At 35.2% G+C, this 24689-nt stretch overlaps 1 protein-coding gene and 1 non-coding gene across 2 annotated transcripts; one reads left to right on the top strand and one right to left on the bottom strand.

Annotated features, from left to right (window-relative positions):
• Positions 1-1643: 1643 nt before the first annotated feature.
• Positions 1644-6542, top strand: LOC141666663 (putative pectin methyltransferase QUA3). The gene is made up of 7 exons (XM_074472783.1): positions 1644-2239; positions 3695-3898; positions 3981-4191; positions 4272-4533; positions 4718-5092; positions 5294-5389; positions 6075-6542. The coding sequence occupies exons 1-7, from the start codon at positions 1820-1822 to the stop codon at positions 6295-6297; spliced, it is 1791 nt and encodes a 596-aa protein (XP_074328884.1). The 5' UTR covers positions 1644-1819; the 3' UTR covers positions 6298-6542.
• A 9010-nt stretch (positions 6543-15552) lies between these two features.
• Positions 15553-15659, bottom strand: LOC141669923 (small nucleolar RNA R71). The gene has a single exon (XR_012554172.1). It is a non-coding gene; the product is annotated as a small nucleolar RNA R71 (small nucleolar RNA).
• Between the last annotated feature and the right edge of the window lie 9030 nt (positions 15660-24689).

The raw sequence follows: 24689 nt of genomic DNA, 5'->3' as shown, positions 1-24689 counted from the left end.
TTGTTTGTTAAATTTTACAGAAATTTATGATGCTATTACTAGACGGTAAAAAATTCAAAATTTTAAGATTATTAGTTATCAATACCCTAAATAAAAATCACACTTTATGTTATTAGATAATATTTACCAAGTATATGAGACATCATATACTATCCGGTTAGTACGAGAAACTATATAGTAATGCTCAAATTCGGTTTAAATCTGATTTATAATATTCGAGTCTACATTATATTCGAATCAAATTATATTAAATTCAGATATAGACATTACAAATTAAAATGATCTCATTCTTGAGTATGAATTTGTTCGGTTTCACCCTAGTTTACACCCCCTATCAATAATATGACTAATTTAGATAAAGTACATAAAATAATGTTATAATAATTAAAAATATATTTAGCATTATTTAATAAAAAATAATTTAGGGACACTAAATTTATAAAAGATGATTGAATTTATGATTATATATAAAACTATGAAAATTGATGGAATTATATAAAAATATAATCAACAGTTTATTTGTTCAAAGTTAAAATAATATAAAAAATTAGGACAAAAATAAAGGGAATAGAATTGTTAAAATAAACTCAAAGATTTTTGTAGCATAATGGTTATAAGATAGTTTTTTCACAGGATACTAGGTGTTCAATTCTTGGTATCCACGAAATTTTCTTATTTAAGCATAATTATATTATAATGTCATTTTTGAGAATTTTTTGTATATAAGGGTAAAACGGTAAATTTACGCCTATTTTATTGGCTCAATTTGCCCGTACCCCCTTTAATATATAGAAGAAGACTATAATAATTAAATTTAAAAAATAGAGTGACATTAATAAATAATATAAATTAGTAATTTTTATTTACTCAAAAATTAAATTTATAAAAAGAGAATTTGTTGAAAAGAGAGAATATGACTTATTTAATAAGAATTTTAAAACTTAAAATTGATAAGTATGAGATAAGAGGTTCGATTCTTAATAAATACACTAATTTTACTTATTTTTAATTAAAATTGTGTAAGAATGACACTGTCGTGCAATTTAAATTCCAATTCCAGTATGAGAAGCCATTTTTTTAAGAAAGCTAAACCTATCATCCATTTTTTTAAGAAAGCTAAACCCATCCAAACACTAACCTCACCATCTTCAGGCTTCAGTTACACAAATATACAACACCACAAATCTTTTTAAACATGACAATTTCCCAAGTCAACTTTTATATGAGCAGATACAATTATACAAGTCATAAATATAAACAATTTAGCGGGCAATATTATATAACATAACATAAAAACTATTTAGAAAAAAAAAACATAAAAACAATAAAAGTAAAAATGGAACACAGGGGCACTTAAGTCAAAGTATCTTTGACAAACCCAGATGTTAGTAGGAAAAACAGTTGTCAAAACTTTAGGTCACACCCATTATAAAATTAAAAATGCACATGCTTGCAAGTTGCAAGACACAAATCCATGGTAGGGGTAACAAACTGACCCAATATCCTTTTGTTATTATTATTTTATTTATTTCTGTAAAAGAAAAAAAAAACTAAAATTCTAATCTCAGAAAAAAATAAAAACATATAAGATTTAATTAAAATTATTAGTTCGTATTTCGGAAATCAATAAATGATACTGCAATTTGCTTAAAATTGACTGGAATTAGCAGCGGCAAGGCAAGTATATTTAGCAGAAGACACAAACTAAAAGGCATAATAGATCACTCAGATCTCCCACTACACTCACTCTTCCTCCAACTGTAAACCCTAATTCACACACACATGAATTCCATCTTCGATCGATTAAATTAATTAAGCTATGGGCCACATAAACCTCCCAGCCTCAAAGCGCAACGCGCGGCAATGGCGTCTACTCGACCTCGTCACCGCCGGTTTCTTCGCCGCAGTCGTCCTCTTCTTCCTCCTCGTTTTCACTCCGCTCGGCGACTCGCTCGCCGCCTCGGGCCGTGAATCGCTACTCAGCTCCTCCGCCGATCCGAAACAACGCCACCGACTGACTGCGCTGGTGGAAGCGGGAGAACATACGGTGGAGTATTGCACGGCGGAGGCGGTGGATCATATGCCGTGTGAGGATCCTAGACGGAACAGTCAGTTGAGTAGAGAAATGAACTTTTATCGCGAACGGCATTGTCCGTTGCCTAAAGAGACTGCTTTGTGCTTGATTCCGCCTCCCCAGGGGTATCGCGTGCCTGTTCCGTGGCCTGATAGCTTACATAAGGTAGTTTTTTTATTTACCGTGAAATCGAATTGAATGCTTAATTGTGATTTAATTGTGTTACTGAGCTTGCACATTGTGGATTTGGATAACTACGATTAGGATTTGAAGTTAAACTTGTTAAACTATTAGGTTGTTTAGTAAATTTTGAAGTTGAAATAGTTGTTAATGTAGGTGTTTAGTTTGCGTTGCTAGAATTGATCTGAATGAGCTGATGTGACATAGATATTATTGTATTATGGAGCTCTGGTTTTAGCATATTTTATTGCGGTTTTGCTTATTAATCATAATTTTTTGCGGTAAATATGATAAAGTCTGCTCTATTGCATGGATTTTTAAGCTTATATTGTATGTTTGGTTTATTTATGTTTATTGGTGTCATGGCTGAGTTTTGAATCGCTGTGCAAATATTACATTTGACATTGTGACTCTAAGATTGATGTGCATTTGAATATCTCGTCTAGTTTGCTTTTACTTATATACTTACATGTAGAGGTCAGGTTTCTTAGTTGTTTTCCTTTTGCTACTTGTTATAAAGATCTGGATGATGGAGTTGTAGATCCACCACTTAATCATTAGTATACTTAATCTTAATGTCTATTATGATGTCATAAGTCAGTGTTTGGTGTAATGCCAAATATCAGATTAGAGAGTTGCAGGAGAGAAATACAAAAAGAAATCACCTTCAATAGTTTGATTTGAATAATTATCATTAAAGAAAACTATAGTTTATGTTATTATGAGATGTGGTTAGCTACACAGATAAAAAATTTGGGGCTGTGACTTTAAGATTGATAGCATATGATATCTTATTTAGTTTGCTTTTAATTAACTAGCAAAAAAAAGTTTTCTTTTAGTTATATCATCTTTTTGTAGATGTACGAGCCATGTTCTTAGCTGCATTTGAAAATCTGAATCTTAAAGTTGTATATAACCTTTTGATTTCGAATTCATGTTTGATGCAATCCTGTGGTCAGATTAGAGATATCATGTGAGAGAAAACACTTCTTTTTTGCAGCTTCAATAATTTGATTTGAAGAATAATCATAAATATTAATCTCCATTTTATGTTATTACTAGATTTTTTTATAGAAAGAAGAGTGAACTTTAAAGTTGAGAACATGTTTGACTAGAAAATGGTCTACATTTTATGGATTGCCTTAATACCCTAGTCTTGATATACGCAAATCAGTTTTGCTAGTCAGTGAAGCGATTGATGTACGTACCGAATGTGGGGAATTCTTAATAGCGAATACCAGAACATTTAGCAAGGCATTTGTAGAGAAATTGTGTCCATGTTGTATGATACAATTCAGCATCTTATCTGTGCAATTTGATGTCTTATCCCTCCTGGAACAATTTTCCTTCTCCTTTAACTTTATAAATATATATGAACTGCCTCTTTCTTCAATGGTTGAATTTTCACCAACTTTCATAATGTTCACCTTTGTTTTGTAGATATGGCACGAGAATATGCCATACAATAAATTAGCTGATCGGAAAGGGCATCAAGGATGGATGAAAAAGGAAGGGCCGTACTTCATCTTTCCTGGTGGCGGAACTATGTTTCCAGATGGAGCAGTACAATATATCGATAAACTCAAGCAATATATACCAATTGCTGGTGGAGTTCTTAGAACTGCTCTTGATATGGGCTGTGGGGTAGGAACCTTGTGTCACTCACTCAGTTTTGGATAATTTATCTGTATTTTGGGGTTAAAAAAATAGTTCATTTACTCTGCAGGTTGCCAGTTTCGGGGGTTATCTGCTGTCTGAAGGCATTTTACCGCTCTCTTTTGCTCCAAGAGATTCACACAAAGCACAGATACAGTTTGCTTTAGAAAGAGGTGTTCCTGCATTTGTAGCCATGCTTGGCACTCGCAGACTTCCATTTCCTGCCTTTTCATTTGACTTGATGCACTGTTCTCGCTGCTTGATACCTTTTACAGCATATAGTAAGTTTCTATGCAATTACCTGGATATTCACTTTACTTTCTGCTTTGGTCTTAACATCAGGAGATCTTTTTATATCCAGACGCGACATATTTTATGGAGGTTGATCGCCTGCTTCGCCCAGGAGGGTACCTTGTCATCTCTGGCCCCCCTGTACAGTGGTCTAAACAAGATAAGGAATGGGCTGATCTCCAAGCTGTAGCCAGAGCATTATGCTATGAGCTTATTGTTGTTGATGGTAATACAGTAATATGGAAAAAGCCTAATGGAGATGCATGCCTACCAAACCAGAATGAATTTGGGCTCGAACTATGCGAGGAGTCTGACAACCCAAGCACTGCATGGTATCTATTGCCACATTCTCTCATGCTCTGTCTGTCTCTCTTACTTCGTCTAGTGTTTGTTTATGTCTATTGATTCCTTATCTTTTGTATGTCTAGTATTATTAGTATTAAAGGAATCTGCTGCAGATCTGCAAAAGCATATGTAAAAACACATACATGTAGACTGATTTCTTTTTTGTTCCAGGTACTTTAAATTAAAGAAATGTGTGAGCCGTATGTCATTTTTTAAGGGAGATTTTTCTGTTGGAACAATTCCAAAGTGGCCAGAGAGGCTCAGTAAAGCTCCTATACGGGCTTCACTAGTAAAAAGTGGAACTGACGTCTTTGAAGCAGACACTAGGAGATGGGTGAGGAGGGTTAGTTACTACAAAAAATCATTGAAGCTGAGACTGGGGACTCAAGCTATCCGAAATGTTATGGATGCGAATGCATTTTTTGGAGGTTTTGCTGCTGCAATATCATCGGATCCTGTGTGGGTGATGAATGTTGTTCCTGCTGGCAAGTCCTCGACTTTAGGTGTTATTTATGACAGAGGCCTGATTGGGTTATACCATGATTGGTGAGTGATATATTTTTACATCCGAACTAAACTTTAGGTATTTTACTTACCATGTTACCAAACCCCTTATGCATGCCTAGGTAATAATGCTAATTCAGTTATTGTATTATGATTTTATATTTTCCCAATAATCTTATGTTTTGTTTGATTGCATCCCCCTTTGTACTGTTTTCCTTAGCTAATGTTTATTTAAATTCTTAGGTGTGAACCATTCTCAACTTATCCTCGGACCTATGATTTCATACATATATCAGCAATTGAGTCCCTCGTGAAAGATCCACATTCTGGAAGGAGCAGGTAAATTAACTATTGGGGTATCTATTACCATTATTAAATTAATGATCTGAAAGTTCAAACTTAGAGGTTATTTGGTTTGATGTTTTTCTCTTTATTAATACTGCTCCCATGCAAGGCTTGATTGGGAGAGAACTTCCCATAGCACCCATACAGTCTCAATAAATTACCTTAGTCCCATTATAACTGGCCAAATTTCTATTTATTTTTGTATATAAAGTAGTATATATATGCTGTCTGCTCTTAGACCAATTATTGTTTAAGCTGCTCGTGAGAAAACCTTGCAAATAATATTCATGTCTTAGTGGAAATGGTTAATCTTCTACATAGGTAGAACCGGACTAGTCAAAGTAAACTTTTTATTGTCTAGAGCGGGAGCCTCTTACCTGTGAGATTGTGTTGGACAGTATCTTAGTTGTATTTTGGTCCAGATTTATTTTGGACAGTAAATTGTTTCCCTCTCAAATCACCTATAATTATATTGGCCCGAAGTTTGATTCAGTATAGCCTGGATTGATTATCTCTACCTGCTTGCACATGAACCTTTTGATTCCAAGAAGTTTTTAATTGTGTCTTTATGTGGCTAGATGAATTAGCAAGTACTAAAATCTTAAGATTATATCTTTCAGTGGCTAGTTGAATAAGTAAATATCAACATCTTAAAATTATATTGGTGGTGGTGTTACAGGTGTCACCTTGTTGACTTGATGGTGGAGATTGATAGAATTTTGCGCCCAGAAGGAACAGTTGTCATTCGAGACTCGCCAGAAGCAATTGAAAAAGTAGACCGCATCGCTCATGGTGTGAAATGGACAACTGTGATACATGACAAGGAACCTGAATCACATGGAAGGGAGAGAATTCTGGTTGCAACAAAGAAACTGTGGTCATTACCCTCAACATCCCACTAATACGGACCTTTTGTGTTTTGTAATTTAGGTATAATTTCTTTCAAATCCCTGTTGTTTCTAGTTCTTGCTATATGCCTTGATATGCAAGTGTATTAATTGATGCCTTTTTTTCTTTTTTTATTATCTTATTTATATATAGTGCTAGTTCTACAAAGAACAATACAAAATGTATAAAAAGATGGAAAAAAGATGTGCCTTTTTATGTTCCAAATTGAGTAATATATTTGTTGATTTTAAGTTGCAAATGTCACTGGTTGAGTTGTCAATCGTGCTTATCATGTGATGTGATTATCTATAACAAATAATGAAACATGCGAGGCTGATGCCTAGAGGTGGCCACATGTGCGGTCCGTGCGTGCCGGGCCGGGCCGCACACGGGTTCGACATTCGAAAAATTGACACCGGACCGGCCTGTCAACAAGCGAACCGGGCTCGGGCCGGGCTCGAGTTGACGAAACTGAAGTCAAGACTGCCCGCCGGAAAACCGCGAACGAGCCGTGCGGGTTTTGTGCGGTTTACCGGGCCGCGTGTTTTGCACCCTCCTTTTCCGGTCTGTGTTTTGCTGATGCAGCTCTCATTTGATTCACAATCATTGTTTTTGTAAATATTCTTATTAGCCACTTGTTAAATAAGCGAATGTCCTTGTTAGCTTTAATAAATAATATATTATAATTTATTAATATATTACGGTCTGAGTCTGTGTAGATAGAATCATTTAATATATTACATCTTTCTTTCTGGTTTCATGTTACTTTTGGAATATTTTCCAAAATTTTGTATCCATGTATATTTATTGTTTTTGTTCAAGTATATTTAATTTGTTAGTTATGGGGTAGGAATACATGGAATACTATAAATGAATATAATAAAGAGAGAAATGAGGGGTATGTTGATATTGAGAGTGTAGTACTATAACAGATGGTGACTCGCGAGCGGGCCGTGCGGTTGGTCAGTGCCGTGCGGGTTCGTGTGGTTCGTGCGGGCTCGGTCCCGGTTCTCTGTTTCCTAACTCGTAATTGGTTCGTTATTTCAGACGAATTGTGCGGGTTTTTAGTGAGCCGAACCGGGCTGAGTAAATACTGGTTTTAGAACGAGCCGGTCCCGGTTGTGCGGTTCAAACCCGCACAATTGGGGGGGGGGTATTTCAATGGTTTAGTTATTATATTAATTTTGTTTGATTAACGATAAAAGGCCTCAGACAAGTTTTAGCCTAGATGGGATTGTCGAGTATCTACTTGTTATCTAGCTAATTTGTAGGTGCAAATTTGTTATGAATACTTGCCGATTCAGATGAAGACTTGCCCATTCGGTAGGCCGTAGGTTTGTATTACTTTTTGTGCGTGCAAGTTTTGGCCTAATTTTGATTAGTTTGTTGCAACAGTGACAGTTTAGACCATTATCAAGCCTTGCAATTCAGGTAATCTTACATCATTTCTAGCTTTTGCAAGCAGGAGTGATGTAAACACAATTTCAAAACGCAAGGGGCTAAAAGGTAACTGGAATGCAATGCTGAATGCTGATGCACTGCATAGGAGACTCCAATATGAATATATGACAGGGTTGTGGCTTGTGGCCTTTGACTAATTCTTGGTGACAATTTAATATAGCTTCTACAGTATATATTTATCCAAAAGAATTAATACAAGAAATCATAATTACACTTCCGAAATGCATTATGATAGATGCAAAAATCAAATATATTGAGATGTTAGCGTAACACTTGTGTCTCATGGTAATATTCAAGTCGATCTCTTTTGTGTTTGTGTATATAAATTTTGGAGTCGAATGGGTTAATAAGTACTAGTACCAGTTGTGCTTGGTGACAATGTTCAATTATAGTACACACGAGGATAGGATAGAACCGACGAGTCGGAATCAATTGTGAGGTTAGGATATTTAGGGGAGATGGAGGAAGGTTTACGATGCATGCCTTTGAACAAGAAAGCACCGTCTTGTTATAATTAATGACTTTTTTGCCGCTGTTTCCCAACTCCTTGGCCGTGCCCGTCCCCCACATTACATTTATTTCGATTCAAACCCTATTTGGCCATTGGACCTCCCTTCATTTTCAGCTTCGCTTCTTCTACTTTTCTTCACGGGTTACACCAAACTTAATGCCGTGTTTTATTTATAACTAATCCAATTAAAATTGGATGTTACATTTAAAAGTTAAACTAAGAACAATTTTTGGGTATTGACCCTTTCTCTCACAATTTGATCAAATATGGTTCAAACTTTGGGATATGGTCCAAAATAAGTAACACTTGTGTTTCTTAAAAACGCGAAAGAATTTTGACTTCTAAATTAAAATTATTGACAACACGATTCGTTCTCTTATAATAAGGATGCCCATCATTTTGAGTTGTGATATTATAGACATTTTACTGCTTATTTATGATAATAAAGACCATTTTTCCTTTTAAAGCGAGGGTGAAAATCAAATTAAGATTTTATTTTAGTAACAAAATATGAAGTAAAATATTGGACTCTTCTGTCTGCCGTCTGGTTTATTTAAATGGAATCGGAAAGATAAAATGAGATTTATGATAATATTTTACTAGCAACATTCATGATTTTAGGGCATTTTTCTAACTTTTTTTAAATTAAAAGAAATTTGTTGATTCATCCCTAATCAATTTATATTCCAATGTACAATTTTTAAAACCTTCGATATTACTACTATATTAGTTCTGCATTTGCTCTGAAGCATAAAACCGAAACATCGAACCATAATATTAAATAAATACTGGCGAGAGCGAGAGCGACAACAGTGTGCCAAAAACGACTTGCAATGTACTATCAACTGATTTGAGTGTCCCTGTCAATTGTAACGACCCGAGGTTGTTGTTAGTTGGGTTATTGAAATCTTCATACATGCACCGAATAAAATCATGAAGTTTAACAATATTAAATTGTCAAACCAACCAAGTGTATTGATTTAAGGATGATAATCCGGTCGGTCGAAATGGGTTTAGAAAAAATCAAATTCGAATCCAAATTTCTTTACCAAATTTGAATTTGAATTCGAAAAATCCGAAATAATGATTCTGAATTCATTGGATTTTGCTCGGATTCGATTCGAGTTTATAGATCTCTAACAAATTGTAGCTTAATTTTCACAAACTCTTTAGAATATGATTCGAGGGAAGGGGTCATAGAACTGACAATATTGGATTGTTGGGGTTGAATTATATGTTCAGAGAAGGCAATGTATCAGACTTTTAAGGATAAAATTGTTGGTGAAAAAAGATAAAAATCTTGGCATTTGGGTTTGAAAATCAAACCCAAACCCGATTTCAAACCCATAATATTTGCGTTCGGTAAAACCCAATTGAATTGATACGGATCGGATATCTATCGGTTCGGTATAAATTGTCATCCTTAACTAATTTGAGTTGCAGTTATGGATTCCTAAATATTCTCACATTCACATTTTTGTGTACTGTATTATTCTATGTATTATTACCTGTGTTCTAAAGACGTTTAGGCAGTGTTTAAGCATTAGCTAAACGTCCTGAAATGGGGTTAGAATTTAGGAGGTTTTTTATATCGATCAAAATTGGCAAAAAAACGGTTTAGATGATTGGATTAATCGGCCAGTAATTAGGCGGAATTAATCGATCAAAAATTTAATAATGGTCAGATTAGGGATAAAATTGTAAAAGAAACATTTTTTAATAAAAAATGAAGCTAATGTATGAAATTTGAATATTTACCTATTATATTCAATAGTAAAATGATAGTATTTATATTTTACTTATATATGATATATTTTTATAATATTAAAATTAAATATTATATAAAAATTGTAACGACGGAACCCTAAATTACTAATAAAAGGGCATTATTATAATATCACACCTTCGTGTATATCTTAACTTCTTCAAGCATTCAAATACGATTACACACATGAAATATTTGTCTGCTAATATGTTACAAAATATATAATTGGGTCATTCCACGTGCCCCGTTATCCATACATACATCATCTAGGCCATGTTTGCTTCAGCTCGGTCCCGCTTCTACTGCTCATATATTTTTATTCTTACCTGCAAAACAAGGAAACTATAAGCTACATCACTCAATAAGTAAAGCAACATACACTACTAGAAAAATGCCCTTAGACATCGGTTATAAATCGATGTTTTTTTTTCAAACCGATGTCTTCGCATGTGTAGAGAAAGGTAGGGGTCTTTAAAATCGATTTTTAGCCGATGTTAAAGATGTACACAGACATCGGTTTTCTTAGCAAATTACTGTATAATTAGCCATTTTTTTGAATAATATGTTAAAACTAGATTGTCAAAAATGGTATTTAGGAGGTTAAAATAGCACTTTAAACATATAACAGGGAAGCACTTTTAATTGATAGACATCAGATTCTTAATAAAACTGATGTCTTACTCTGTATTTTACATCGGTTTATTTACTTAACCGACGTTAAACATAACTTATAACATCAGTTTTACTTGAGGAAGCGATGTTAAACTTCTACTTTAACATCGGTTGCATAAGTTAGACCGATGTACATTGTTCTGAAAGACATCAGTTTTCTTTTGATTTACTTTTATATACTTGCACAAATCGATGTGTTTTAACATTTTAGACATCGTTTTCATTCCTATAATTCGATTTATTTTGTTAGTTTAGACATCGTTTTTAGTTTAAGCAGGTGATGTGTTTTTAATTGCTTCCCAGTTTTATAAAAAAAGCAAAAAAATACTAAATCATCATTAAGAATTAACACATAGTTGTTTACTTATATAGGATTATACTTAACATATCATTACAACTATTATACAATACTCATAACGTACACATCACCAAATGCTTGTAATACAAATGCTTGTAACACGCATAATTAAACAAGCACATTAGCCAGGTATTTCTGGACCGTGTTGCTAGTGATGGATGGTTATATACTGATACTCCCACCGCTGTCAATCAAGTTAGCATCGGATTTGAAGTCTAGTCCAGTTGTAGTATCCTTGTAGTCAGAACCTTTCGGTAATCCACAATCTATGCTTAAAAATCCTGATGAAATAGAAAAACATGAAATATAGTTAAGTATATGTATGTATGGATCATGTTCAAGCAAGGTCGTACTTTCTTCTATCGAAATAAATAAAATTCGAACATTAATATATAGAAGTAAAAGATTTATGACTACAATCTCTTTTTGTCTTTGGAACCTTTGTTTCTGTGACTACTAGGGAACCTTCAGAAGACATTAGTTTTATAATCATTTTGTAGCTTCAGAAGAATAATTACGTGTTAGGAAATAGTAAGTACCATAACAGACACGCAGATACATTAATGTAGCTTGAGCTTCCCAAACCCTTTACAAGTTTTGAAATGCACTACACCATACAAAAGTGACACACACTGGACAAGCTAAATGAACCTAGCATGAAAATAATAATAATAGACCCTGACAAAGACCTACTAGTTCATCACTCATAAAAGCAAAGAAAGCAAGTCACATTAAAATATAAGGACAAAAAATAAGCATGCACAAGAAAAGACACGACTTAAATAAAGACAATCAACAAAATAAAAAAAATCTAATAGCAGAACTATAGAAACCATTTCCACGTAAAGTTGGGGCTGAGAAACCATAACAAAGAAGATAATTCCAATGTTAGTAATCTGTACAGCAAAAAGGCTATTTCACATAAATAACAAGAAGTAAAAGGCATTACCCAAGACATATGAATCACAATATAGTTAAGTAAAAGAAAGAATTTACCTCAATATCGAGGAGGGCACATTCCACTGTATGGCCCTCTAGCTGCTGGAGATACCCCTGTCGTCTGGTTATTTTGGTTTTGATATGCAGAGCCACCAGACAAACTGTAATGTGCACTGTGAGAGTAAGCTCCTGCAGCTATTCCGGCTGAATTCTGCTGCATTTCATACAGTAATGACATACGACTAGGCCCACCCAAGCTAGCAGTAGCACCGCCCCCCAGTGCAGAAACAGACCCACTCAGACCAGAAAATCTCTTTTTGTCTTTGGAACCTTTGTTTCTGTGACTACTGGGAAAGTTTCAGAAGACATTAGTTTTATAATCACTTTGTTAATTATAAACTAAGCACGGATCTTATGACCTAGTTTTACGAACATCATCAAACAGACATATACAATAATATGTGTGAATCTTGAGGAGTTGAAGGAAACCCAGAAAAAACAGGAGAGCGAACTTTCTAAAGGTGTTCTTATTAAGATAGTCAATGGTAATGATAAGAACAAAAATGACATCTCCATACTTGGGTAAACCAGTACCATGATCTTCTTCTTATGTCTCACATGTAAACCCTAATAAAAACACGGCCAAGACACCACCCTATAAGTCAACACCACCCTTAAACATAAGAAAACATCCATATAGATATGAATTTATTCTTCATAAGTAACATGGGGTGTTTGATGTCATAATATAGATATAATGCATCCACCAAACTTATTATGGCCCCAACAGAGATACTAATTTGAAAGGAGGTGTTGGGGTGCTACGCTATGTACGCACCGGCAAAAAATTATGCCAAGTGTCATCTACAGTAACAATACTACACCATCTTCAGCTAAATTTGTAAGAAATACCAATAGCAGAAACCAACAAACAGGGTTGTGGGCTCCCCCTCTTTTTTAAAATGAGTACTTGATTGTAATTATAGAAATGTACCAAAGTTAATGCAAAATTTTGCGAATAAATCCCAAGTTTTTAGAAGAAACAGTAACAATCACCCTCACATTAATTTGCAGCAGTCTTATATGCAAACAGAAAGCCAGATTGACTAGAAAAGGGAATAATTTCTGCTTTACAATGTCTGGTTCAAATTTCTTTAATTTTCTCAAACTTGTCAAAACCACCATTTACATTGCCCACTTTGATATTCAGTTGATGTAAAATTGTACTATATCCCACGTAGTGCATAATGAGACGCTTCATTATCAAACTTGCCCAGTTGCTGGTCAGAATAAAACACGACAGACATCAAAGAAACTAGAAGCAAACCTGCTCAGGTGAACCATAAATGATGATATCCAAAGCTTCATTCCAGTCTGTGGGACCAATAGGACTAGCATGTGTTCTCGGCATTGAATGCCTCTCCATATGAAGATCAGGATGATCATAATTCTCTCTAAACTATATTATTAATTACAATTAGAGGATAAAAAATGAGCCCCAAAGAGAAATAACAAGAATTTCAAGTCTAATTTTATGAAACATGAAGAAAAACAAAAGGATATATTGATAAGTGGATTTTATATCTACTTGGAATGCTTTATTACAAGCTTAAATTGGTGTTTTGGACTCAAGTTGTTGGTATTTTGATGTGTTTTTGTGTTAATGCATTTCAGGTATCAGTTAAATGAAGAAAAGAGCTTTTAAAGGAAATATGATTAAAAGTGATCAGAATTGGAAGCCAAGGCTATTGTCAAGTTGTAGAGAATCTCAATAGCTTCGCGTGGACAGTTGAATCGCCTAATTCTGACGAGTAGAACTCAAGTTATGGCCAAAACAAGATTCATCAGAATATTTTTCCAGTCAGTAGCTGAGCGCCCGCTCAGCAGAGCTGAGCGCCCGCTCAGAGAGCTGAGCGCCCGCTCAGGAGGCGGCTGGTCGCTGATTTCGCTGAAAAAGCATTTTTTGAGTAGAATTTGACGATTTTAAGGGTCCAGCTCCATTAGGGGCGTATATATACTTAAAAAAAAGGGTTTTCATCATCCGGGAAGATTGGGATACCAAGGAGAAGGCCTAGAAGCACAGAACAACTCCGAAAAAGAAGATCTTGTTTTTAACTTGTGATTCTTTGAATTAGTTGTAACTTTGGATGCTCGTTTTTGTTCTTGTTGAACCTAGATCTCGTTTATTCGTACTTTGATTATTATTTAGTTTATTAAGACCTTGTTTATACCATGCTTTCATTGGAACCCATGGTGACGATGAGTTCGATTATGGGCTAATCGTTGTCATGGGATTCTAGCGGATTTACTTATGGATTTCAATAGTTAATTGTTTCGATATCTTGGTGTGTGGTGATTGATTGATATCCTAGTATGGTTGTGCTTATTCGTCTTATGTGCGTAGCTAACATATAAGATAGCGTGTTAATCTCTATTGAAGCGACAGTGAATATAGAGGTTTAGAACTTGCCATGCTAGCATAGGTCCATGTATTTGTTATGCATGATTCGTAGGTAACTCTAACCGTTTTACTTGCCCTATGTAATCAAGATAGATAACTTGTTCTTAAACCGTTATGTTGTCAAATTCTATAGACATATAGGGTCTCAATATAATTGGTGCCTATTTAGCTTCTATCTCTTTTGTGGATGTCTGGTAGAATGGTACTCGTGCAATGAAAGTTGGCGTTTATCAGTTTCGTGTTATCTGATTAGTGTCATCACCATCACATGCTAAGGTTAAGAACGAGAAGGCTATTGAATGAAGTATTTAATGAAGTTAAGATCCCATGTTTGTCATATATAGTAATTCAACTTCAATTCTCTTAGTTAATGTTATTTAGTATAATCTCTTAGTTTAATAAAAACCCAATTTGTTATTTGTCTTAGCATTGAGCGATAACCATACATTGTTGCATAGGTGCATAAATTGAACTTAACCTAAACCAGTCTCTGTGGGAACGAATCTAATTTATATCTTATACTACTTGCGAACGCGTATACTTGCGTGAATATTAGCGCGTGTTTTCGCCCTAACAAGGTTTTGGCGCCGCTGCCGGGGACTCGGTATTAATTTTTAATTTATGTGCTTGTCATCAGTGGTCGTTAAAGTTCACTGACTCGGATTCTTTTACTTTCACGGTTTATTTGTTTGTGTTTCAAGTACTCATTACAATGGGAGATCCAGCAGCACGAACGAAAGCCTTGATGGATTTTTCTCAACCCAAGATCAATGACATTCAATCTAGCATTGTTCGGCCAGCTATCACAGCTAATACCTTTGAGATCAAGCCTGGCATAATTCAATGAGTACAGACTTCAGTCCAGTTTGGGGGTTCTCCAACGGAAGATCCCAATACACACATTAGGGATTTTATTGAAATATGCGACACCTTCAAGTTCAACGGTGTTTCTGAAGATGCTGTGAAGCTGAGACTGTTCCCATTCTCTCTGAAGGACAAGGCTAAGAGCTGGTTACACTCTCTACCAGCTGGTTCGATTACTATTTGGGAAGATCTTGCTCAGAAGTTTCTTACTAAATTCTTCCCTATGGCGAAGACAGCTGCACTCAGGAATGCTATTACTCAATTTGCGCAGCAAACGGGAGAATCGCTAAGTGAAGCTTGGGAGCGCTACAAGGAGATGCTTAGGAAGTGTCCTCATCATGGAATTCCTGATTGGATGATCATCACTTGTTTTTACAATGGGTTGGGAGCACAGTCTAGACCCATGCTCGATGCAGCATCAGACGGAGCATTATGGGCAAAGAGCTATAAGGAAGCTTATGATCTAATTGAACTGATGGCTGCTAATGAATATCAGTATCCAACCAAGAGATATCCACAGGGCAAGGTAGCAGGAGTTCTTGAAGTGGATACAGCTACGGCTATCACTGCTCAACTAAAGGTGTTGTCTGTGAAGATCGATTCTCTGGCTAACTATGGTGTTAAGCAGATAATTAGTGTTTGTGAGCTGTGTGCAGGTCCGTATGCGACAGAGCAATGCGCTATATCTAGCGACTCAGCTTAGTTTGTGAGCAACTTTCAGAGATCGCAACAACCAGTTCCAGACACTTATCATCCTGACAACTAGAATCATCCTAACTTCAACTGGAGCAACAATCAGAATGTGATGCAACAGCCGTTCCAGCCGTTTGGAAATAAGCTGTTCAACTCTCTTGGTTTTCAGCAACAACTCCAATTTCAACAACAAACTCATGATGCAAGTCTATCTTCGAATGAAAAATCTGAATTAGAGGAGTTGAGGCTTATGTGCAAAAACCAGGCTCTTATATGCCAAAGCCAAGCTGTTTCTATCAAGAGTCTGGAGAACCAAATAGGGCAAATTGCTAATGCCTTATTGAATCGACCACCAGGAACGCTTCCTAGTGATACAGAAGCCAATCCAGGAAAGAGGGAAGTTGAAGAACAGGTGAACGCCATCACCTTATGGTCTGGAAAGGTCACAAGCCCCCAAGTTCAGCAAGACGAAGAGCCAGAAAAATCTCAAGATTCAGAAAATGCAGTTGTGGCTGAAGAAGATGTGCAGAAGGAAGTAGAGGTGGAACTAAGGAAGACTACTGTGGAACACACTCCTCCTGAGGGTAATACAGGGGAGAAACAGATTTATCCTCCACCTCCTTTTCCTAAAAGGCTGCAGAAGAAAAAGCTGGATAAACAGTTTGAGAAGTTTCTGGAGGTGTTCAAGAAACTTCATATCAACATACCTTTCGCTGAAGCTCTTGAACAGATGCCTAGCTATGCGAGGTTTATGAAAGGTATTCTCTCTCGGAAAGTGAAGCTCGATGACTTAGAGACCGTTGCTCTAACGGAGGAATGCAGTGCTGTGCTGCAACAGAAGTTGCCTCCGAAGCTTAAAGATCCTGGAAGCTTCACTATTCCTTGTACCATCGGAAACTTGTCGTTCGATAAGTGTTTATGTGATTTAGGAGCTAGCATCAATATGATGCCCTTATCTATCTTCAAGAAGCTTGGTCTGCCTGAGCCGAAACCAATATACATGTCATTGCAACTAGCTGACCGTTCCATCGCTTATCCACGAGGTATAGTGGAGGATGTCTTGGTCAAGGTGGATAAACTATTCTTCCCTGCTGACTTTGTAATTCTTGATTTCGAGGAAGATAAGAAGATTCCCATTATCTTGGGAAGACCATTCTTGGCTACAGGCCAAACTATGATCGATGTGCAAAAAGGAGAGCTTACGATGAAGGTTCATGATCAGAAGGTCACTTTCAATGTGTTCAAGGAAATAAAATTACCCATAGCTAAAGAGGAGTGCTTTAAAGTAGAGCAAATTCAGATTTTGAATGCACCTCTGTGGAAGAGGAAGTTGGATGTGCCATTCGATTCTCTTGGGTTAGCAGAGCTGAAAATTTCTCAGGATCGTCTCGAGTCGTCTATTGAAGATGCTCCTACACTTGAGCTCAACCCACTACCAAATCACTTGAGTTATTCATTCTTAGGTGCACCCCCTGACAAGGGGTTGGGATATATCTTTGATGATGTAGAGGGTAGCCGAACGGATCCTCCAGTGCCTATAGAGGGTTCTTCTCATGTGCAGCAGGTAGTTGATAGGACTGGTGTTGGTGACGAGCAGTACAGGCGAGTAATTAGGCGTATGGAGGTCATGCACGACATTCACCGTCATTTTGCTGAAGATTTGACACACGCTTTCGGTACTATTTTCTGAGACACTAGTGGCGAGGTTGATTGACCACCTGATCCTCCATCCGAAGAGGGTGATCTTTCCGACGACTAGGTATGCCTGAAATCCTTATTATTACCTTCAATGAGGACATTGAAAATTTTAAGTTTGGGGGTGATAATGTAAGGATTAGTAGTGTGTGTCCATATAGATTCATATAGATTTATGTTGCATGTTTAGTTGTAGTTCATTCATATTTTTGCATGATTGTTCATTTAGGACATATTTGTTTGTTTTTATGTAATTTCATATAGTTGCATTTGCATGTATATTTAGCATGATCCCTTAAGATGAACTATGATATTGGATAAGTTGATGTTGATTTGAGTGTGGTGATGAGGAATAGAGGGATGTTTAAGTCTTAATGAATTGATTTGCATGCCAGAAATAAATATTTTCACAAAGTCTTATAGGGTTGCTTTTGATCTAGATCATGATCATACTTGTTTGTTGTTGAGATTTAATCACTTGGTTATATTTAGAATTTGTGATATTCTCGTAATGACGTAAAAACACTGATTTTTTTTTATCTGGAGAAAAACTTGGATTTCATTGCTAGTTGTTGTAAGGCTAGGTGTCAAATGGCTAGTAGCCGGCTCATATTTTTATGAGTAGTCTAGGGTTGAATGAGATGGAGCGAAACGCACTCATTCAGAAAGTGTTGAAAAAAAAGGAAAAAAAAGAAAAAAGAGAAAAAAAAGAAAGAAAAAAAGTATGTGTTTATGCATAATTGATCAAGAGTGAGATCTTTAATACTCGAGTTATTAAGTTCTAGGGGACTTTGTGCCTAGTGACCTAAGGCTTTTATAGTCTGGGATCCGCTAACCTAACGCTCGCTACATGGGTATTATTGCATAAGTCTTCTGGGACCTCATTCATTGCACGGTCAAATAAGCATCTTTGCTATGTGTTCAATAATAGTGTGAATCCTTGTATAACTCTAGTAGAAAGGAGGTGTTGTGAGTCATAATGCGTTTATTGTCTATTCTGTTTATAAACTTTTAATTGTTTCAATGATAGATAAGTTATGGTTATTGATCTAGTATCGAGAGTATATCTGTTAAGCATCCACACACGCACGTTTCTGGTTTGTGATTTGGTTTTTGGGATTTATTCGAACTCTGTTTCAAGTTATTGCATTTTTAGAGGCATTGGTTTATTCATTTGGTTATGGTTATTCTGAGGGGATCGATTGCATTATCATTTAGTTGCATTCACATAGTTGCATTCATGCATTAGGTTTGTTTTGTAGTTTTGAGTCTGTTATGCTTGAGGTCAAACATCGATTCAAGTTTAGGGGTGTGATAAGTGGATTTTATATCCACTTGGAATGCTTTATTACAAGCTTAAATTGGTGTTTTGGACTCAAGTTGTTGGTATTTTGATGTGTTTTTGTGTTAATACATTTCAGGTATCAGTTAAATGAAGAAAAGAGCTTTTAAAGGAAATATGATTAAAAGTGATCAGAATTGGAAGCCAAGGCCATTGTCAAGTTGTAGAGAATCTCAATAGCTTCGCGTGGGCAGTTGAATCGCCTAATTCTGACGAGTAGAACTCAAGTTATGGCCAAAACAAGATTCATCAAAATATTTTTCCAGTCAGTAACTGAGCGCCCGCTCAGCAGAGCTGAGCGGCCGCTCAGGAGGCGGCTGGTCGCTGATTTCGCTGAAAAAGCCTTTTTTGAGTAGAATTTGACGATTTTAAGGGTCCAGCTCCACTAGGGGCGTATATATACTTAAAAAAAAGGGTTTTCATCATCCGGAAAGATTGGGATACCAAGGAGAAGGCCTAGAAGCACAGAACAACTCTGAAAAAGAAGATCTTGTTTTTAACTTGTGATTCTTTGAATTAGTTGTAACTTTGGATGCTCGTTTTCGTTCTTGTTGAACCTAGATCTTGTTTATTCGTACTTTGATTATTATTTAGTTTATTAAGACCTTGTTTATACCATGCTTTCATTGGAACCCATGGTGACGATGAGTTCGATTATGGGCTAATCGTTGTCATGGGATTCTAGCGGATTTACTTATGGATTTCAATAGTTAATTGTTTCGATATCTTGGTGTGTGGTGATTGATTGATATCCTAGTATGGTTGTGCTTATTCGTCTTATGTGCATAGCTAACATATAAGATAGCGTGTTAATCTCTATTGAAGCGACAGTGAATATAGAGGTTTAGAACTTGCCATGCTAGCATAGGTTCATGTATTTGTTATGCATGATTCGTAGGTAACTCTAACCGTTTTACTTGCCCTATGTAATCAAGATAGATAACTTGTTCTTAAACCGTTATGTTGTCAAATTCTATAGACATATAGGGTCTCAATATAATTGGTGCCTATTTAGCTTCTATCTCTTTTGTGGATGTCTGGTAGAATGGTACTCGTGCAATGAAAGTTGGCGTTTATCAGTTTCATGTTATCTGATTAGTGTCATCACCATCACATGCTAAGGTTAAGAACGAGAAGGCTATTGAATGAAGTATTTAATGAAGTTAGGATCCCATGTTTGTCATATATAGTAATTCAACTTCAATTCTCTTAGTTAATGTTATTTAGTATAATCTCTTAGTTTAATAAAAACCCAATTTGTTATTTGTCTTAGCATTGAGCGATAACCATACATTGTTGCATAGGTGCATAAATTGAACTTAACCTAAACCAGTCTCTGTGGGAACGAATCTGATTTATATCTTATACTACTTGCGAACGCGTATACTTGCGTGAATATTAGCGCGTGTTTTCGCCCTAACATATATCAAACATCCTGACCTACTAACTATTGGGCCAGACATAGATCATAAAATTTCACCACTTTGCTCTGCTGCTTCCGACCTGGGTATCATATAACAAATATGCACAACCATATGAAGAGAGTTATTGTAAAGCTCAAAATTGATAAGGAATGAAAGAAACTCGAATCATGGCATTTACGGTATCAAAAACAAAAGGCATAGATATTCTGATACTTTTGACATGAAACACCCCATGTTGCGCAGATCTTCTTAGTGCACTATCTAAACTATATATATATCATAATACTGCTACATTACCATCCCAAGGAATTAAAGCAACACACAAATAGCCCTTAGATAAGCAAAGATTAAGTATCCAAATTCAACACATATAATAAACAAGGTAGCACATGTTGCATAGACATAGCACCTGTTGCAACCAAATTATTGATATTGATGCCTGGATGGAATAATCTCATAAACACACACATATACACATAAATACACACACACACACATGTGTCTCTCTCTCTATATATATACCACCTCTAAAAAAATCTCCAAAGAGCCCGATTAAAAAATCAAAACATAAAAATTGAAAATAAATTAGAAGCTTACATATTTTTCACACAGTAATCGAATAGATCCAACACTTTTGAAGGTTATTTACCAAGAATCAGAGCAATTACAGCTCAATTTCAAAGATTACAAGCTTATTTAGGGGTTTCTACAAATTAGGGTTTTTATGGTTTGAGACAGGTTTAGGAAATTCAGATTGATAAAGGATTAAGAGACACAGTTGAGTGAGTGAGGAGAATAGAGAGAGAGTAGAGATGAAGTTTGAGATAGTAGAGGGAGAGAGAGAGAGAGTAGAGATGAAGTAGAGAGAGAGAGAGAGAGAGAGTCGATGAAAAAGTAGGAAGAGGGAAAAGTAAAATTTTGTTCTGATGGGGGGAAATAAAAATTTTGTTAAGGGGGGAATTTTTTGGTGTATTAACGGGGGAAAGAAAGAAGCGGGCCTTTTTTATTTTTTTCTAAAAACGATTATAGACATCGGTTGGTTGAGATACTGATGTCTTACAATGCCTTTAATATCGGTTTTAAAGCGACCGATGTTAAATCTGCTTTTAACATCGGTGACATTTCTAACCGATGTTAAATAGGTGATGTCGTAGGCACTATTTCTAGTAGTGATAAATTAAATAATACACATATGCAACTCAACATGTACTTGAATGTATTTCCTTTTATCTTTATTCTTTATCAGTCTCAAAGACATTTCTCTTGTGCACATTGTTCGATTCGAAATTGACTGCAGGGCTTGCTTATCACATCATACAATATCCCATGGGAAACCTCCTCTGGCGCCCTAACGAACAGAGTGGCTCATTGCATACCTTATTCCATCGTTACCCCATCGAGCTCAAGACCTAAGGCGGCCATGCTCTGTGGCATCTTATCAATTAAACCTCAAATCACATAGATCTTAACAAAATGGAAGAGGCAATTTTAATTTATATTCGATAATCGAATGTGACCTACCCCTACAAGGCTACCCTTATGAGTCTACAAAAGATTTGAGCCTACACAAGGCTTATTATAACTCATCTTCTCGAAACAATGGCACAATCCAACATTAGCTTATATCTTTAATTATAACTTATTCAATTCATATATTTAGCAACACTTGCTAACTCAATATCAATAAAAATTATCGCATATCTTAACAACATATGATATCCAAATTAACGTAACATCTATATAATCACTGTTAGTGCCTTAACAATATAGCAAGAATTACAGAAGGGGGGTTGAATGGAATACTTGAACCTTTTTCTTGAAATAAAAATGTTCAACTCGATTATGGATATATTTGTTTTGATTAGCACAATGCGGAATGTAAACTTGAATGAATCAAAACATAAGTAATTAAAAACAAGAGTCTTTAAAAACTTTCTGGTGGATTTAAACAATTTCACCAGAGAGATATATAATATATCGAGAGGACTCTGTGTGCAGAAATGCTCACAGCTGCTTACAAAATAGAACTGCTGAGAATACAGAAAATGCTAAAGATTGTGCTTACAAAGATTTCTCTGTTTTTTTATGTTTCTCAGCTATCTCAGTTATTTTTTCTATTTGCTACTCTCTTAGTTTATATATTACCAAGATTACAAAGTCAAAAGAACTGAACAAATATAAAATCTAACAGTCTTGATCTTTGCTATTTTTCGTCCTCTATTACCCAGTTAATGGGCTTCCACAGTGTGTTTGTATCCAACTCGACGGCTGTGTGTCAGCTTTCACTGTTCAATTGATGTTTGAATCTTGATAAGATCATCCGTCGACTTTCAGATCATCCGTCGATGACTTAATTGATCATCTGTCGACTGCTATGTTAAACATCCGTTGATAGTCATTTGATCATCCGTTGAAGCTTTGTTAATCATCCGTCGGTAGCTATTTTGGCACTTGACTTCATTTCACTTATACAGAATTACAAGACATTGCTTATGTACATTTAATCAACCTATTCTGCATATCTAGTTAAAGTCAACATGACTTATATGCTACTACAGATTCTATATAAAGGTGCATACATCACTGTGCTACAAACTTATTATTACATAAGCTACTCACTCGATGGATAATAAGTTAATCATCCGTCGGGACTATAATGAGTTATCCGTCGGGACTAAAACTCTTATCCGTCGAGTGCTACATAATTTTACTAAGTAAAATCTACTTAGACATTTTGTTTAAGTGATCATCAAGTACACAACATGTTCACAACAATCACAACAACACAAATCATATCAACTATCACCAAGTAGAGCAGATAGATATTCAAAACACGTTCATATAATTCAACTATTCTTGTGTTGCAGTTGAGTACTTTACTTACCTTATACCCCAAGACTTTCATATTTTAACCGCAACAACTTCCGTTTAATATTCTCAAAGTACTAGCTTAGAGCTTAACTTTGATTTCATACTTGTTACGAGTTTCGATTCGACTACTTGCACGTTAAAACCGGAGTTCGCTAACGCCTTCGAATCCTCGTTTGATTATGAAGAACACTATGAATACACGTATTTTCTCTGGGTAATTATAAGATTTTACTGTTTGTTTATCTTTTTTCCTCAACAAGGTACTGTAAGGGCTATTTATGGTTACGGAAAGATAAGATAAGATTGCATGTACTACGAAAATATAAGATATGATTGCACGTATTATGAAAATATAATATAGGATTGCACGTACTACGAAAAAATAGGATAGGATTTTAATCAAAATATCTCGTATATTAAAAATATATTGTTTATCGGTTTACCGAAATGAAAATAATATCGTAAAATTTGTACCGAGAATCGTATGGGTAAAATCGTACTTCGGATTGAAAAGGTCAAAATACGGAAAATGCTCAAAATAATCAAATTAAGATATAAATGAGTTTTCCCGAAACTTCTGGGTGGTGAAAACGTAAAAGCCGTTGAAGTTGGACAATTTCCGATTATTTAAAATAATTAATATCTAATTTGAAAAATAAGTAACTAAATCTATAAATCGTTTATAAAATTATATAATGACATATAAATTGCTAGAAAAATATCAAAATTATCTATACTTTATTTTAGCTATATAAAAATTAAAATTCGCAAATTTTATCGCGTGTAAATATCGAACACAGATGTCAAGTAACACATAATTAGAATATTTATTCCATTCATTCCATCTAATATTTATTTTTAAGTCGGGGGTATTATAAAAATATTATTTAAATACAGCTGATTAATGATCCGATTAATCTCCTCCTGACCGATTAAGCGCTAGGCGGTACCCCAACCCTTCTCGTATGCCTAGCGAATTTTACAATATTGATTATTACGGCCGATAACATGTAAGAAGCATAAAAATCGAAATTAAATTTTTTATATAAAAAAATATTTATTAATTATTGAGAATAAATATACTCCGATTAATAGTATTATTTTAATATGTAATTGTAATGAATATAACAAAATAAATATTATTTAGTTATGCACAAATCAACGAAGTAATTTAAAACATAAATTTTATATAAATATGTATCCGTAATTGCTGAGAAATGAAGACGAATTTGAAGTTAATCTAATTAATTAGTTATAACGATGATCCAAACTTAGCACCATGTATTCCACAAAAGTTTCTTATGTATATTATACTGATATAAGTGAAACATTATTTGTTTGTTCGGTTGG

The sequence above is a fragment of the Apium graveolens genome, chromosome 6, assembly GCF_009905375.1.
Source record: "Apium graveolens cultivar Ventura chromosome 6, ASM990537v1, whole genome shotgun sequence".
Classification (NCBI taxonomy): domain Eukaryota; kingdom Viridiplantae; phylum Streptophyta; class Magnoliopsida; order Apiales; family Apiaceae; genus Apium; species Apium graveolens.
This window is presented reverse-complemented; position numbering and strand designations above follow the sequence as displayed.